Raw genomic sequence first — 19297 nt, 5'->3', positions numbered from 1 at the left:
AACGTTTATTTGACGAAAATTGGTTTTGAAATGGCTGAGATATCCAAGACAGCGCTATCCTAATAGGCGCGGGACCCATCACCTTAAAATACGATCCCTTTGCTTTACTTTGTTTTTGGATATACATGTATCGCAGTTCTTCCAAAACCAGGTTCATAAAAATCGTTGAATTCCTTTTAGAATAGTATGTTCTGTGCTATTTCATAAGTGATTTCTTGGTATCTCGCAAAAAGTTAAAAGCCCAATCCTCATCTCCACCAATAGCAGGCGCGCCGGAAGCAGTTTTGGATTGGGGGGGGGGGGGGGGGGGCAAACATTGGAGGGGGCTCAAGATTAGACCATGCATATGTTACACAATATACACATACACACACACACACACACACACACGCACACACATCTATTATATATATATATATATATATATATATATATATATATATATATATATATGTATATATATGTAAAGTGGCGTACGGTGGGTCGAAACATGGGGGAACCATAAAGTAATTTTGACGGTCTGTATGCTTGTGCGTGTGTGCGTGAGCAATAATGGGACTACAATACATTACGGAATGTGATACATTCAACAACGCAGTCATTGAGGAACATTGTAAGTTTTCCTTACATGGATTATGGAATGACGGTGTGAAACGATCGACAAATTATATACTGTCAGCAACATAAGGTGAATGGCATAACAATAAAATGCGAGCGAGCGAAGCGAGCGAGCTTGAAAATTTTGATATTCTACAGTTCCAAAACTGGAGTTTTAATTGTAGCTACATATTTCGCTTTGAAATAAATGGGGGCGCATCGGGCGCAACTGCTGGCAATTATTGGCAGCAACATTAGGAGAATGGCATAACGATTCAATGCGAGCGAGCGAAGCGAGCAAGCTTGAAAATTTTGACATTCTACAGTCCCAAAACTGGGGTTTGTAGCTTTATCTTTCACTTTGGAAATTAATGGGGCGGCGCATCGGGCGCAACTGCTGGCAATTACTGTCAGCAACATTAGGAGAATGGCATAACGATTCAATGCGAGCGAGCGAAGCGAGCGAGCTTGAAAATTTTGACATTCTAGAGTCCAACAACTGCCGTCGTAGCTATGTTTTTCGCTTTAGAAATTAAGGGGGAGGCGCACCGGGCTCAACTGCTGGATGCGAGCGAGCTTGAAAATTTTGACATTTTACAGTCCAAAAGCTGCCGTTTGTAGCCATATTTTTTCCCTTTTATTCATATATATACATATTTATTTTATTTTCTTTGTTTATTCATTTATTTTTATTATCATTACTATTATTATTATTATTTTTTTTTTTTTTTTTTTTGGGGGGGGGGGGCTTTTTGGGGGGCAAAAATGCGTTTTGCCCCCCACTTTTTGGATGGGGGGGGGGGGCGGCCGCCCCCCCCCCCCTTGCCCCCCACTTCCGGCGCCTATAACCAATAGGCCTATACTCTACGAGAATTGATATAAAAAGACGGTATTTTTCACAAGACTCTGTCCACATGCATGCATTACGAGTATTCCAATTTACTTGTAGTTGTATGTTGTATACGTGAAGTAACATGAGCGCTTACTTCAGTTTTGACTCGTGTCACTGGTCGTTGTCAAGCTAAGGTAGAATAGACAATTATTATTGGAAGTTTTGTAGATTTTAAATACAAATACATAGTATTGAATATTTTATCACCAGAAATATATTTTTTAGATAATTTTTAATAAGTTTTATAATACGAAATGAAATTGCCATGATAAGATAGTATACTATACTAGGTTAATTGAGTGCTGCGATTACGACTGTACGATACTGGCGTTTGTTTGACGTCGCAACGCTAGCTACCCGTTGCTGTTGACTGGGACGGACGATGGGATCGGGAAGCCGCAGGCGCAGTTGTACGGAACACGGTGGGACACACACGGTACACTGTACGGGTATATACATACAGCTGCTGGCTGGCCGGCTGAATTAGCAGGTGGTGGATGGTGCTACATTTAGGTGTTTGTGCGGAAGACCGCTGTGTTGTCCTGTAAGAAATGGTAAATTTTGCATGACTCTTTTAATACGCTTTCTGTTTCGCCCAAACCATGCTGTATTAATAGTATTAGTGTCCCCTTTCGTAGCCATATCATTTATAGTCTACATGTTTATGTTTAGTTAAGTTTACCGGGATCTAACATTACAACGCGAGCGCATTCGCAAAATCAAAAGTGGCAGGAAGTCATTAACATTAACGTTGGACAGAATTTGTAGTCTGTACCGTGGTAATTTGGGAGTTTAGGGGCAGAAGGCCTTCAACCTAGTCAGGTTCTGCCCCTGAACTCCGGAATTACCCTGTAACGTCTGTGTTATGCGTTAGTAGGAATTATGAATGATCATGATGACCAGGCAGCATTCATTCATTGACTGGTGACACTCGCTGTCCAAACACATTAAACGTGCCAGTGGCAAGCCCATTGGCTTAATTGGCATTGCGTTGTCATGTGCTTGAAATATTAATAAAAAGAAAAGCTAGAAACTCTCTATTCAAGAGTACGGTAGCGAATGTACAATACAAGTTACTACAACTGTAGACTAGATCTAGTTGCCATTGTCTGCATTGAACCAATTCAGGAAAGAGCACTTTAAATTTATAAACCTAGGTTGTAGGTACCTAAGTTACAGATCTCTAACGTTAACGCGTTAGGGGGTCTATAACGTAGTAGATCGGTCTAGCCTGTAGGCCCATTCAAACTTCAAGTTACTTGATAGACAAGGAATAAAGTAGTGTGTTTAAGTATTTTCAGTTGCTCAGGAAAGCACTTTAAACCTTAGCAGGCCCATTCAAATTTCAAGTTAATTACTTGATGGGCTAGGAGTAGGACAGTGAATCAATCTCTTTATTTCTGTTCCATAGATTCTCTCGGATGTCAGGATGTTAAGTCGAGATTCTGCCTGATTTTGATCTTGAAGAGGGAAAGATGGAGACACCACCCAACGACTTAGGAGGGCTTGTGTTTGACGCAGCCGATCTTGGAGACCCTGCTGATGAGGATGCTACCATGGAAATGGGAAACAAGGGGAATGGGGATGAAGTGGAGGAAAGCCAGCCAGGAGACCCCGAAGCAGAAGACTGTCGGGAGGAGGATGTACAGAGTCCAGTCAAAATTGTTACCTCACATGTGGAGGACATCGACATCAACAGCGAGTACATGTACAATATCAACTGCTACCAAACTGAGAACCCGGACGATGAAGCAACAGGTGATGAAATCAGTGAGCTGGAGTCAGAAACTGCAAAACTTAGTTTGGGAGAAAGTAATGAAGATTGTCATAAGGAAGAGGATGATGATGAAAAACCAGCAGATTGTGCTAGCAGCAGTAGTGAGAAATTAGCACCTGAAGCAACGGAAGAAGTTGATGCGGGACTGGGTATGCATTCTGATGTTGAGCCAGAGAACACGACAGAAATCACGACAGTCTACAGTGAACCCGATGCCGAAAATGAGGGGGCACACACAGAGAGCATTGGTGGTACCGATGAGAGCAATAGTGAAAGTGTGCAGCTGGTTGATGGCATGCTGAAAAGTGCCAATGCGGACGTCGCAAACCACAAGTACAGTCGTGCCGTGGATAAATACGAGCAAGCTCTGTCCATGGCCAACAAGCTGAACGACAAGTTTTTGGTTCAGTCGTGTGCGTGCAATCTCGGGGCAGTGCTTGTGATCCTTGGGAAAGCCGAGAGAGCGGTGAGCATCTTGCAGGAGCAGCTGCAGAGGGATCTGGTTAGGACGAACGGGACAAACTCCAACGCCCTGGCAGACATCTACTACAACCTGGGACTGGCGTACGACGCCAAGGGAGACACGAACAGCGCCATCAACTGCTTCCACTGGGCCGTCGAGGAGTTTGAGAAGTGGGACAATGAGCGCGGGAGGGCTGACTCCCACAACCAGCTGGCCGAGCTCCTGACCAAGCAGTCCAAGCTTGAGGAGGCGCGGGTCAACTACAGCAAGGCTGCGGAACTCTACGCCAGCGCAGGGAACGGACTGATGAGGGCTAGGATGCTGGTGAAAGAGGCCAGGATGCTGAATGCTTTGGCAGATGCTGCCAGCTTCCAGCGAGTTTTTGTCGCCTGTGAGAAGGCCAGTAAGGTGGTACTGGCACAGATGCATGAATCAAGTGAGTGATTTGTTATGACTCCATAGTTTGAATTTGATAGGAGTGATTAAGAAACTTTTTTACTTTTCTTTAGTTTAAAGTACATGTAAGCACATACACCTCTACGTACACAATCTCTTCCTCTACTAAATCTGGGCCCTGTTTATCGAAAGATGTAATCGATTATGACCTACCACACAGGTTGCCATAGACTTATGATAGAAATCAAGTATATAATCAATTATAACTCTTCATGAAACATGGCCCAGATTGTTAAATTGCACATTGTCCTAGGTGCTTATTGGACTTTTGTTTTTGTTATGTTATACAGGCAACTCCCATCTTAACAAAGTCCTCTCGACCGGCAGTTTTCCTTCATTATATCAAAATAACGTCAAAGCCAAACAAATAAAGTACATAAAGATACTGTACATAGGTGATAATTTTGGGACCTGAAGTTTTACTTTGCTCTAACAAAATTCCATCATAACCATGTTTGTTATGATGAGAGTGCACTGTAGTGCATAAATCAGCAGAACAAGATTTCCAAGAAATGCAAATTAACAGACATTAAAAGGTGCAGTCAAGTTTATGTCAATTCATTGTTTTTAAATGTTTAATTATTTTTCAGTGAGAACCAAAGAGGCCAAGCTGTTTCACGACATGGCAGTGCTGTGCAAGAAGCGTGGCAATAATGAGGAAGGACTGCGCTGGCTGCGGGAGTCCTGGAAGCGTTGCCGTGGCGCCCCGACCCAGGGCAGGGAGGAGACCAAGCTCCAAGCTGCCGTGGCACAGAGCCTGGCCAGGATGTACCTCCATTCCTGTGACCTGATCAATGCCATCCACGTCTACCAGCAGGCTGCTGCACTGCATGGTGGGAACCTCATCTCTCTTGATCTCTTCTTCTTTTACTTCTCCTCCTCCTCCTCCTCCTCCTTCTTCTTCTTCCCCTTCTCTTCATCTTCTTTATATTCTCCTCCTCTTGTTCTTCTGCTCATACTGCTACTTCTCCATCTTCTCCTTTTGCTGCATTCCATCAAGTCTCAAAAAGGCATTGCCACTGAAGAGTATTCAAATATATGTCATATGTCTAAAAGACATGGAGATGTCAGGTGAGAGCCTGGTCCCTCTGTAGTTTCTTTTCCTTCCTTCCTCCTTCCTTCCTCTCCTTTTCTTTTTCATCTTCCCGTACTGTTTATTGTTTTTCTTCTTCTTGTACATTCAGCTAAAAGTCAGTAAGGAATTTAAGTGTGTACATATATACCTTTAGTAGATGATAAATGCTCTGTCATTCCAATAAAGAAAGATTTATACAGCTGCTTTTTTTGCTATTTTAATCTCAATCTGATGACAAAGTTTGAGCAACTCTCTTTTATTCCCCCCTCCCCCACCTCTTCTCTCAGGTGTCCTAGGCAACCAAGCTGACCGGGGCTGGTGTTTCTTCTATCTTGGAGAAGCCTACAGACAGCTGTGTGACTATCCCAATGCAGAGAGGAGCTTCCATGTGGCACACCAGACCTTCACAGATGCAGGTATTCAATCTTATAGTAACAAGAAAAAAATGATAAGAATCTTGGGTAAAATTCTTGCCTCGAGTTTATTGATTGACAAATTTCCCTACATAGACATAAATATTATGTTAATGTAGGGCAGTTTGTCAATCACTTGCAATGATAATCTTGTAGACACTGCAAAAGTATGTGTGATTTTATGTTTTGTCTTATCCTGGTGTCATGGATGCAGCCCCTCCACTCTCTTGGGTCACCCATTCCCCCCCCCCCCCCCCAAAAAAAAAAAAGAAAAAAAAAAGAGAGAATATGAACAGGAAAAAAAACCCAAAAGAAAACAAAAGAAAAAGCACAAACTTTCTAAAATTCTGCCCAAAAAATTTTCCCATCGAAGCAGAGGTTGAGGAAACATTGACCCCTGCCCCTGAGTCAGAAACGCCATCCTCCGATAAAACCATTCTTTGACTACTATATAATATATTGAGACACATCAAATGACTGTTCTTTACTCTTTGCTTATGATTTCACATGATGATTTGTTGAGTATGCACACACAAGTCTGGTAGACAGTAATCTGAGAATTTTGAACGGTTTGTATCATTTGACACAATTTCATAAAATTTTGTTGTAACTATGTACACCAGGCACACTGGACGCTTTGTGGCGGATATCAGAGGGCCTTGGGGACGTGAATGTGGCCCGAAACCACCCAGACATGGCCACCATGTACTACAGAGAGGCCCTGGCCATCAGGGCGCCCCCACACAGTCGAACCAGGTCAGCCTCTGAGAGGGTGGTCATTAAGTTGACGAGGGCGTTGGAGGGCCAGAAGATGTCACAGCTGGATTTGGTTGCAGATCGCCGGAAGCGTGAGCCGATCCTAGTGGGCTACGACCCGGTAAGATGCTTTTTTAGTTTTGTGGCAATGATACGACATCATATATTTAAGCCAGTGTAATTGCATTCCTCTAATACTTTGTGTAAGTGTGAAGAAAAAACATGCTTAGCTTCATATCAAAGCTCTGAAGTTATGCAGAATGTAGTACTACACAAATTTCCGTACTACTCCATGTTGTTACTTTTTGTTTGTCTTTGTCTTTTTTATTCATTAATTTTTTGACTAAGAGGGTAGTAATTGGCAGTTTAGTGTAATGCCATTGTTGTCAATGTACTTTGTACTTGCCATTCTGACTTCATGATGGGATTTTTGTATGCACTGCGCTGTTTTGCATGAATTGTTTGCTTTTCTCTTGTTAGATGCTTTGATGTGCTGCAATGCTGTGTAAAGACGACATTGTAGGCTCATTTGGTGGTTGACCTTGATTTGTGATGTGATAGCACATGAAATGTTGGAGGCTTAGTGTGATCAGCACATTTTTATATACAGTAGTACAGCATAGCAGTTTGCATTATTGTGAGTACCTTCGCTGATGCTGTGTTAGATTTGGAGTTTGGGTCGACTCTGAGGAATCTTTAATATCTTTGCTGGCAAAGCAACTTGTTATAGTGTGCTTTTGATTTAGTTTTTTTTTTTTTTTTTTAATGTATTCCCAGACATTCAAATTTATGAAATTCTTCCGTCGAGATGTTTTCATTGCAACTGATTGACAAATTGCCCTACCTCAACGTAAATATTAGTATGTAAGCATTTACGTCGATGTAGGGCAATTTGTCAATCAGTTGCAATATACCTAGACATCCCAACTGTATACACTAGCCATCTGCGAATAACCGTTATCATTATTTTTTTTTTTCAAAATACACAACGATTATGTATTGGAATGTGTCTTGTTTGTTGTTTTGATTGTTTTTATGCATTTTTTGTTTTGTGAGTTAGCTCTATGTTGTTTTGACCCATTTTTTTTTTTTTGTTCCAAACAAAGGATGGAAGACCATCAATCCTGTCTGACTCTACCATCAATGGATCCATCCTTTCACCGCCCGAGGTCAAAGTTCAAACCATCTCACTGTCTAGCATCATCTTACAATTATCCTAACATATATTTTACTGAAATACCTCACACATTAACTTAAAAAAAAGAAGCTCTCGGTATGTTGTAAATTCTTGCAATTTGTCCACATATCAGTTACAAAAAAAGGAAATTACATGTATATATGGATAATTCGCAGAGTTGTAGAAACAATAAATATAAAGTCCACATTTACCAGAATTAGGGAAATACGGCATCAGCTATAGATTTGAATGGTAACCATCCATGACATCAGAGGAAAGCCATAAAAGTGCTTTCGTGGTCACATGATTGCTTCAAAGATTTGTACAGTCCCTTGTCTATTTTCTCTGAAAGCTCATTCTTTACAGACAGCTCTATTTGTCATTGGTTTGCCCAGAATGTTGTGAGGATATGAATTCTGTAATACACAGTACATATGGCTGGCAAAATACCTCGTAACTATATTTTATGACATAAAAATTCTGATCTTTTAGTTCACAATGCAATTTGTTATTAGAACATTATGCAATTGAGATGTCATATGGACATGAATTAATACTTTTTTGAGGAGCCAATAGATGATAGAGGTGATTTACAGACATTTGAATAGCCAAGATATTTGTCTCTTCATATATTTACTAATCCATCAGATTTCTGTCAGTGCAGCTGATTTAAAAGACCCTTTCTTTGAGAAGTAATTTTTTGTGCTGATAAAACTGTTATGAGGCATTTATTTGAATTGCCTTTATTTCTTGCTTTTGATTGTGACATACCACATTGGAGAGATTCCAATAATTTATTTCCTTCCCATATGTATTAATCATCATTAATCAATTTACTTATACTAACAATGCATAAAACTGTTTGCACTGGCTAGTGAGAATAGCTTTTACAATCTCTACATGTCAGAATTAGTTCTGCATCATGTCCTTGAATTTTGTTGTTTTCCCACTGGACAAGCTATTAATATTTTGATTCCACACCTGAGCTGAACTATGGAGAACCACTTTTCTTTAATCACCTGTTCATTAATTGCATGCGTACTATTTTTCTCTCTTTTCACAGCATCTTGTGGAGTGTTTATTCTGTATGTGATGGATTGATCTGGTCCACTATTCTTTCATATCAAAGCATGTTTTTTCCGTTACTTGATAACTGTTTGCCTCTTTCTAACAGAATCCTATTTTTCTTTCTGTCCACAGTTTGAATGAAGTGTGTTTCACTGCCGTTTATGGATTTGTTTACCTGGTAGTTAGTTGATCTTGAAGACTGAAACATGTTAAATAATTCAAAACCTGTGTCCTAAAATTCCTTTCCGATTGCATAGCGTATTCATTGGCTGTGGTAGGGTTGATCCGCTAAATTGCACAAGTGCACCAATTACATACAAATGGATCTTAGGCCCCCTCCCCCCCCCCCCCCCAAAAAAAAAAAAAAAAAAATTGTATTGGCGTAACCAGCCTGACCCTAAAAAAAAAACCGACCCTGAACTTTTCAACAACAAAAAAAAGGAAATACATTGTTTTTTACCGAGAGAGGGCGCGATACAGGTTTGCAAATTATCAAAAACAACAACAACAACAACAACAACAGCTGGTGTCGGAAAATGGCCGCGCAGTACAGCGTGTCTGCTACCGGCAAGTCTGGTTCAAAGATTTTATTTAATATTATTCAGAGAATCGATTTGTCTGTGGCGCTGGATGATTTAGCCCAGGAATTTGTTCGTTCGTATTCTTACCGGAATGTCGTGACGGCTGTTAAAACAGGTCCGTTCAAAGATGTCCTGCTGTCCGACCAGAGTGTCATTCTGTTGGAGACCCTCTCTATCGAATGGGGTTTTGTTAAATATGAGTTTTACTCTTAAAATACAGGTAGCAAAAAAAAATAAATGAAAAAATCTGCCCGCCCGACCCTATTTGAAAATCTCATGTTACGCCAATACAACATTTTTGTTTTTTGGGGCCTTATTGTATACATGTTGAAAGCTCTGTGTCTTATCCTTTTACTTACAAGCTGTATATAAGTTTAAAAAATACAGTACACTTGTAGCTATTTTAGATCCATGCATACCCAGTTGTTTATTGTTTGCTGTTCATACAGCATTTTCCTCTTGTCAACAAATGGGAATTGAACTGTGATTGAACAGAAAGTATCCTTCTTGTAACATTATAGCCTTCATAAGAAGCACTTGCCATTCATTCATAACAGCCACCCTTATGACATCTCATTGTAGCATCTACAGACATATTTATAGGGACTGAAGGTTTCGATGGATGCACGAGCGCTATTACAGGAATCCAACTTTTCTATCCAGATTTCATCTCGTAATCCTTTCTACCCATGCATGCAGTACATATCTCTTGTATTTTGTTTTCTGTAAATTTCAGCTGAAAGTTGTTGGAAAGTGAAATTAAAAAGTGTTTAGCAATATCATCGCCTATTCCCTAAGAGTTAGGCTCCATGTGCATTTGTTTCTTCTTTTTTTTTTGTGCAGGAAGTCCAGAGGAACGCAAGTTTTGACTTTAATTTACACAAAAGATTTGGTGTTTCCACACTTGTGTTAGACCAACTTGATCTTTCTGTTTTCTTTACATATGTAGTCTGTCTTCAAGCCACTGAAGGGAAAAGTTCCTGTCACCTCCACACCCAATAGCATCTCTCCCCCATCCAGAGCTCTTCCAAGAATGAGATCAGCGTGAGTTGATTGATACCGGAGGTTTGCTGGAGGTCCTAACAGCACCCTTCCATATTTTACCACTTGCCCAATCAGGCAAGCAGATTTTTAAATTTACTGCAAAACACTTGCCTGAACTTTCATTTAAAATGCCTGAAAAGAAAGTCCACAATATACAGAAATAATATAGAAAATCTTGTGTTAGTCAAGGGCTTGATAAAAACAAATTCATTTGAGTAAATAGCACACATTGATTCCCACTCTCACAATGGAGTAACAAACTTGGTCCGATCAAGTGTTGCCATTGTATTGCATTGGGGCTTCTTTATGTAAGTGTTTGAAAGTTGCTGAAATGAAATATAATCTGTGTAGCATCACTAAACAGCCATTGTCTTTGGGCTCTTGTATGGTTGACTTTGTGGGTTTGTTGGGGGAATAAATGGAAAAAAAAGTGGCTTTAAATCTTTTTGCTTGCCCAATTGGGCAAGCGTTTGTTCTCGTTCAAAAATACTTTCCCAAATTTGATTTTTCACTTGCCCCGGGCAATCGGGCAAGTGCTTATGTAGCACCCTTCCCTTGGTGTGCTACACACTACAGTATAAAATATGCTATTATTTTTGCGTACAGATATTTTTGCGAATGAGGAGGTCATAGACGTTTTCGCGAGATGTTGTTTTTGCAAATCGACGCCGACCCTAAAGTAAATGCACTATCACCCTAGCACATGAGGACATTTTCGTGTGTTGCTAAATGCGGGATCCAACTGTGATTCGCGAAATTTGTAAAAATTAAACCCTTGCAAAAATAACAACTTATACAGTATGTTGTAACTTGCCAAATTCTCTTGTTGGTGTCAGGTTAACTCTGTATGTGTTCAAGCTTTTTCGTTATCATAAAGTCGTCCTTGCAAACTTAACCTAGTTGCTGATTAGCTAGCCCAATCAGGTGCAGCAATGAAGATTATCTTTAGTCTCATGCAAGATGCCTATTAGTAGCTTTGTGATTCATTGGCTTTATTTTACAGCACAATTGACCAATTTTTTTCAGAGCAAATGCATCAAGATATCTGCAGATCTTGATATTAATATTTTCATAGTGAAGGAACAGTCCCTATGTTATGTTAAATGTTTTTGTCTTAGAGTGTATGACTTGTGCAGTGCTGAAAATTACAACTGTAAATGTCTGTTGTCTGTCAGAACTAGAACAATGTATGTACAACCATGTAAGTGACTTTAGTTTTACTCAATTAAAGGATTGCCATGTTTTTTGACATTAGATAGTCATGACACCTTTGTGAATACTGCCCTCTATGTTTGACCCAGGTCCAAGAGGAAAAAGGGCAAGCGTCAAGGGCAAAGACACACCCCCGTGGCCAGAGGAGTTGGGATGTACAACAGTGAGACTGACCTGTCACTGGTCAGTGGCAGTGTGGCTGCAGGGATCCAGCAGGCATACAAGCAAAAAGGAAGGAATGAACACTACCTGTCAGTGGATTATTCGTAAGCTAATTTTTGCTCAACATCAATGACTTTGATTCAAACTCCAAGTGCACTCTCTATCAGCCCTGAAAAGCACTTATTATTTCATATGTGACCCGCGACAACGGTTTCAGGCAAAAGTCGCAAGAGCAAATTCCCTCCTAGGCGGGGTACAAAGATTTTGACCATTATTTTTGTCGATTTAGGTTTTTTGCAGAAATCGAATCTTTGATATGTTTTCTACATCTACACTAAATTTCATAGCATAAGACTAAGTTTTTCCTATCGAAAATGGAATTTTAAGCACCCTATGTTAGATCGCACTCGTCAGATTCGAGCTTCTTTCGAACGCCGCGCCAATATCCCAAGCGTTGCTACGGCGCAGGGTCTCGCATGCGATTGGCTGGTGCGTCGCATACATTTACATAATTCGGCTTTCGGAGACACCAGTTGCAGCATTTGAGGAATGCTTTGTCCACGCGTGCACGATTACATGCTCTATTGTTCTTGCTCTAGTGGTTTCTATACGCTCGCTCTGTAGTGCGTGCTCTTCGTTTGGCTTTCTATCCAAACTATTTTACCGCAATGTTCGGCAATGGAATTGAAACAAAAATCATGTAGCATGACATAACCGTGTGAAAAGAAAACTAGATATTCTCAAATTTGTCTACTTGTACATGTAGTAAAAATTATGACAGCAGACTGACTCAATGGAAGGGAGATGAGAGGAAAGGAGCGGTCACTTGCGACTAATTATATTCAAATACTACTCGTCAAGATCGCACCAAACTAACGAGTCGTGTTTGTTTGTTTGTTTGTTCGTTTTGATTTAATTAGCACCACCGAACAAAGCAACATATGCATTTCTTGTAAAAGCAAAAAAAAAAAAAAAAAAAAACTGGAGGCGTGACCCTTGCCAGCACTGGCAATTTTCTGCCTTCAAAAGGGTCGCCAATGATATAGACAAATCAACCACGATGAAAACGCGCTTTGTAAATGTGTGGACTCGCTACCGCTCCTGTTACATGCACACGGTCATGGTGTGTGGATGCCATTGCGTAATGCGTGCACCAAATACACACGTACATGTACACCATACAGCTGTACGTGCAATTATCGTATTCGCCATCTTGAAAGACGTACTGTAAACAAACCCGAGCGAAACGCATTGTTTTTCGGCTCCATACGCTGAGCTCGGAGGAAGGTGCCCAGGAAATTTGACTCTCTCAGCGAGCCAATCAGAAGGCGATGTGGTTGCTAGAGGCGGAGCTTAACATCGATTGGCACCATCGTACGGATGGGTGATTCTCCCCTCGCATCGCCGCTCCGACATTGTCTTTGAGAAAGAGGTGAATCTTCAAAGCCTGTTTTCTCGCAATTTTGTCAGGTTAACATCTTAAAAAGTGCATTTTATTTCTCTTTCTATGCCCACTTATGGTGCCGAAGAATACAAGTGTTTTATATCAATGCAAAGCTTAGGAATTGGGCAATGTAATTCAGTGAAAAAATGCATTTTCAAAATTTCCGACTTTTGCCTGAAACCGTTGTCGCCGGTCACATATTGAGATTGTATGTTTTTGCATGTTTGTCTACCCATGTTAGACATGTACCATGAAATTACAGCAGCCTGAATTGTGGCATTAATGTATGTAGGCAGGATTTATCATCCAGACTCTGAATCTAAGTGGTACCAGGGTTTGTATGGTAGAAATTGTTGATCAATAAGAACTGTGCTTTAACCAAGATCAGGCAAGGATTTACATCTTATACTGTATAGTCTGCTTTTGTCCACTTAATCTTAGCAAAATTTAGCATGATTTTATGTCTTTACTGATACTACAGTCACTCAAGAATGTATAGATATCATGTGAGGAAAGTACAGACACGTTAGCAACATGCTGATTTTGGTCTTTGTTAAAACTGTCATCTCTTCTGTGTGTTTATGCAGTCATCATATGACCAGACGTTCTGTCACTCCGTCCGGGAGTGAGGAGGATGATCAGCCGGAGGAAGCGGGGGATGACCGGAGCGAGGGCAGCACCAGCAGCGACTCGGGCTACAGGAACATATGGCAGAGGGCCAAGGCCCTGCTCGGGGGTAAGTCGGACTCGGAGGATTCCATCCTGAGCTCGGACGAGGAGGGAGAGGAGGAGGAAGGAGCGGGGGCGATGGAGAGAACGAAGCCGTACACATCGCTGAAGAGGAGCGACAAGAGGAAAGACCCTGACAATGAGGAGGATGAAGGGATTCATTCGAAGGAGTCAGACAGGTGAGATACTGACTCTCAAAATGATGATCACAAATCATTATGAGCAAAGATATGTATATCATCAACAGATGCCCTCACCATATGGCACAGAAGCACATTTGCATGACATCAATCTCATACATAACAAATACATGTGCTGTTCACCATATGACCATTGCTTTGTGTTTTGTCTTCTTAAAAGTAGAGTGTTTAGAATAGACTGAAATTTCTGTTCTGATCTCTAAATATTCTCCTGAAGGGTTTTGTTCCTGAGGGAATGTGACACGAAACAATAATGCAACCATGAGTGCTCCTACAAAATATGGCTGATTTTCAGAGACTCTGGTCCATGTGATACACAATGAATAAATGTTCAATGTTCTTGATATACTAATACATGAATTGTCATGTCTTCCACAAAGCTTGTGATGGTGTTTCCAAATCTGAATTCTTTCTCTTTCTGTCAAACTACCTACTAATTTCCATGATTTTCCTTGCAAAGTGACATCATACAGAGCCAGCTAAGTAAAAGTGGCAATAATTTTGCAAGCCAATTCCTTCTTCAAAATATGACTTCAGTAATGATCATGAAATTACATGCCTTGATTTGTTTAAATCAGAAGCAATTAAAAGGAATACCAAATTAAAGTTACCCCTTTGGAATTTAACCCTCTTGCATGCACTATCTCCCTGGCCATTTAAATATATTATGAACAGATTATCAATGGCAATGATATGATTATACCGGTAGACATTTTGGTAGTCTCCTCTTCAGGAAAATGTTTAGGTATCACATATTACAAGAACTAAAACCATCATTCTTTTTTCCTTTTTCTTTTATAGATTTGATAATACCTATGAGCACCCAAGGAGTTTACAAGAGAACCAGCTCTATGCCAAGGTGAACAAAGGTAAGAGCTATTAATACTCAGCATTACCTATTTATGGCTAAAATATACAACACAGCTCATGATTCAATGGTAGTGCTGATGTTTGTGCCGTCACAATACTAGCACCAGTGATAATTCCAAACTTTAAATCAATCAGTGTCATCAGGGCATCTTCAAAATTGAAAAGGATTTTTCCCCCTTAAATAAAATGTGGAAAAGAATCATCAGTGTCCTTATTAGAGCTATGCATGTGTACAATAACAAGGCTGTTGAAGATAGCTTTTGACTTTTTTTGATCTTCCGTTCGTGTATGAGGTGTCATTGCCGTAATACCGTTTACTAAACTCTTTTACAAGTCAGTTGGGGCAAACCACAAGGGGGTGAATCTGTGCTGCATTTATGTATAATGTACGTAAAATTGATCGCTTCTGATGATAGTTTTTGTGACTGATGACATTGCACCTATCCTGAAACTGTGTATCATATGCAGCTTTTACGGCTAAGTCTTCCCCCTCCCCATATCGAGAGAAAAAAAAAAGATAGAATAAAGCAGTGATAGTTCAACATAATAACAAGAGTCTGTGATATGACTCAACCGGAGCATTGATATTTTGTATTTATGATTGCCACCAGGAGCCACCCAACGTTCCAATAAAGAGGAGCCTCTCTACGAGAGCCTTCGCTGCTCCACCATGGGCGCCAGCATGCCCACCAGGGATCCCCCGCCCCCCTTACCGCCCCTCGAGAGCCACCCTTCTTTGCTGAAGAAGAAGAAGAAGAAGACAGAGAAAGCGAAGGAGAGCTTCACTGACCGGCCGTCGACGTCCTATGACGACGACGACGTGAGCGACGACTCTTTCACCTCGGTGACGGAGGAGGAGCTGGAGAGCCTGCAAGAAACCAGCTATCCCACAGTGGAGCGCATGACGAGAGGAAGACTGTGAGTCAAAGTCTTGATTTTCAAAGTGGCTGAATCCTTGAAACATGCAGTGCGCTCCAGTTAAAACAAACACGGTTATACCAAAATTTTGTCACAGTGAATTAAATATTCAGATCCCAAAATTATTATCTTCATATCTTTATATACTCTTCTTGTTAGGCTATGACAGAATTTCATTATAATGAAAGAAAACTGCCGGCCCCTAAAGACTTTGTTGTTACGGGAGTCACCTAGCATGAGAATATGATGTTTGGAAATTTTCCTTCAGGTGCTCAGACTAAACTTACCTGATTAGCAGTCAGTAATCCATCCAAACTCCATCTAATTGTAAAGTTTGACTAAGTAGTAGTTTTTCACTGTGTAGATGTAGGAAGTGATATATGAACATGTATGACTTGATATGAAATTTGTTTGGCAACATCGAGGTATCGGAGGCTGTATGTACGTGTGTGTGTGTTTGTTTGTAGCTTCCTGTGCAACATGTGGTCTATGGCATTGATCACAATTTGATTATTATATTCTTTGACATGAGATACAATGTTTTATGTACTGGCATTTACTTTGTACATTTATATATATGCAAGTAGAATGTAAATCAATGAATGAAATAGGAAAAAAAAGAAACATAGTTGAAAAAAATAATAAAGAAAGAAAATGATTTCCATTGTATCCCACTTTCTACCTGTACAGGGAACAAGGGCTGTATGAAATAAAGAAGCTGGAGGACGAACGGCAGCAACTGAACGATTCCATTCAACCCTCACTGCAGCCGAAAGAAAAGAAGAAGCAGCCGTCTTCACGAGTCTGCAGCGTAATGTGACCTTGTGACCAGGTTAAGTGCCGTGATGTGATCATGATATTGATGAGCAGATCAACCTAAGGTGTACATGTAGCTAAATGAGGCGCACACTGTGCCATTTACAAGTGTACTGTGTAGTAGGAAACTAATGTCACAAGTGACATACACCCACTTAATGATGTAGCAGTACATACACAATACAATTTGGAACTATGATACAAAATGTATATCACTAATCGTGACTTGAAAGACAATTTTGGGAGTTGTTGAAATCACAAACAAGATATGCTGTGACACAGTGAGAAATAAGTATTACAATGTATTACCAAGAAAACCTCGTGATTTTCAACTTTTTGAGACAATATATAACACATTTGTGGTATAGGAGGTGATATTTTTCCTAATTTGTTTATTTCATAAATATGTGTTGACTAGCAAAATTCACAAAACTAAAAACACCACAAAATATGCTAGATATGTAACACTAAGACGAAGACATGACTTGATAATCAAGCGAAGGTAGTGAAACAGTAACAGTGCATCCCCATTATAACGAACATGATAACAGAATTCTTGTTACAACAAAATCCAAATTCATGTCCCAAAATTAGTGTAATAGGTACAGATATGTTTAATGTATATACACTATACTGTTCAGTTATAACGAAAGGAAACCGCTGGTCCTGAAGACGTTGTTATAACGAGAATACACTAAATTGTGTCAGTATGTACTTTAGATATTAGTTGTGTGTGTGTGTGTGTGTGTGTGTGTGTGTGTGTGTGTGTGTGTGTGTGTGTGTGTGAGAGAGAGAGAGGAGCAATGAAATCCAGCTGCGTAGGAGATACAATAGTGTAAGTCATTAACAATCCACTGCATTTTCTTTTCGCGTGAGGATTATGTATAGGCATTGTCATTTTTCAAATATACATGTACATGTAGTTGATTTTGTGGATTTTGAATCCACTGAGAAAGAAGATACAGTTAGCAAAGAATTTTACTTTTGTGAGTCCTGGCCCATGTACTACTCCCTTACATTCCATTCATGTAAAATTTGTATGTAGTTATATCACAGCTGTATGGCCTAGTAAATAATAATGACAATGATAGTAATAATGGGCTTTGAGGATGATGGTACAGTTGCCAGGCATTGTGGTCTCTATGAGTATGGACTTAAAATTCTGTTGCAACCTTACAGGGAAGATGCACTGAACAAAGTGACGAAAACATGTGACTTCAGGAAAGTGAACTTACCAGACATTATGAGAATCACCATAGGTACAGTGCTTGATGAAGTCATCCAAACTGGGTTCATGGCATCATGGTATTTTTTATCCGTAGAACTAGATTGAAGCAGCATTTAATAGTTATTTGTACAAGGATGCACTTTGCCTTTGGAACGAAAGCACAATCTGATATTAAACCTATGCCCTGTGATGCCTTCGCAACAACATTGATTTTCACACTTGTGTCATACTGTGCCATTGTTGCAGTCTTCCAACTTAATACTTGGTACGTGCTGTATGTCGTTGTCAAATCACAATTTACTCGCTGCTCAAGGAAATTTTCACCTTTCTGGCGGACTGTGCACAGGGGACAATTATTGTAGTGCATTGAGTTGTTAAAGGACAAGTCCACCGTCATATACATGTGGATTGAGTAAATGCAGCAATATTAGTAGAACACATCAGGGAAAGTTTGGGAGAAATCGGACAATTCGTATCTTGCACAGTCACTGCTGGATGAGAAGACTACTACAGTGTATGATGTCACATGCGTACAATGATATAAGGAAAATATAAAGAGAATTTCACAAAACTTCACTTTGTGAATAAAGAGCACATTTCTTCAACTTGTTACTGACGTATGTTAAGGGTAATATTATTTCCCCTGCCTTCTGAAAGAGGGAAGTCATGTGTTCTTTTATTATGCGAGAAAAGTGAAAATATCTTGAATTTTCTTTATATTTTCTCTATATCGTTGTACACATGTGACATCACAAGCTGTAGTAGTCTTCTCATTCAGCAGTGACTAAGCAAAAACTTCAAAAATTCATAACTTTTAAATGGATTGTCTGATTTTCCTCAAACTCTTGCTGATGTGTTATATCAATATTGCTGCATTCACTCAATCCACATGTCTATGAAGGTGAAATTGTCCTTTAATGAATGAAAACAGATGACACTTATGTATTCATGAATTAGAAATGGTATATTTTGAAATTGCACTGTTAATTCATACTATATGAAAGTGTTTTATTTGTTGTATCCATTCAGATGTGTTGTATTCAGAAGTATTGTATTCAGAAATTCAGCACACATGACCCCAGTATTCAGTGCACAAGAATTCTAGATATGATGCAAATTGTATTCATATGGAGATATTTGAGAGTTTTTAGTGGACTAAAGCTTTATGATCATTTCAGGGAATTTTCTAGTCTGTTTGCAGAATATAGTTTTGTGATCACATGCAGTTATTTGATAGGGCTTCTTCAATCATAATATCCTTATCAATCATGGGGAAAATACTTTACAGTATCAGCTTCTCAAAAATGTTTTGTGATACTAATTGTCTTTCATTTTAATAGTTAATGCAGATTTAGAGTAACTGATATATGATTAAAGAAAGCCCTATCAGAATTCAAATTTCATATTCCATATCGGACC

At 39.8% G+C, this 19297-nt stretch overlaps 1 protein-coding gene across 1 annotated transcript; it reads left to right on the top strand.

The window, feature by feature from the left end:
• Window positions 1-2964: 2964 nt before the first annotated feature.
• LOC139718607 (uncharacterized) lies at window positions 2965-17641 on the top strand. The gene is made up of 10 exons (XM_071630073.1): window positions 2965-4165; window positions 4776-5018; window positions 5548-5676; window positions 6297-6550; window positions 10205-10299; window positions 11601-11777; window positions 13705-14025; window positions 14848-14915; window positions 15528-15834; window positions 16525-17641. Exons 1-10 carry the CDS (start codon window positions 2965-2967, stop codon window positions 16652-16654), a joined length of 2925 nt encoding a protein of 974 aa, XP_071486174.1. The 3' UTR covers window positions 16655-17641.
• Window positions 17642-19297: the final 1656 nt, after the last annotated feature.

This window comes from Diadema antillarum, unplaced genomic scaffold (genome assembly GCF_040938485.1).
Source record: "Diadema antillarum isolate AM-2024a unplaced genomic scaffold, OU_Dant_1.0 scf00000097, whole genome shotgun sequence".
NCBI lineage: Eukaryota > Metazoa > Echinodermata > Echinoidea > Diadematoida > Diadematidae > Diadema > Diadema antillarum.
Note: the sequence above shows the minus strand (reverse complement) of the source record. Positions and strands in the feature narration are given on the sequence as shown.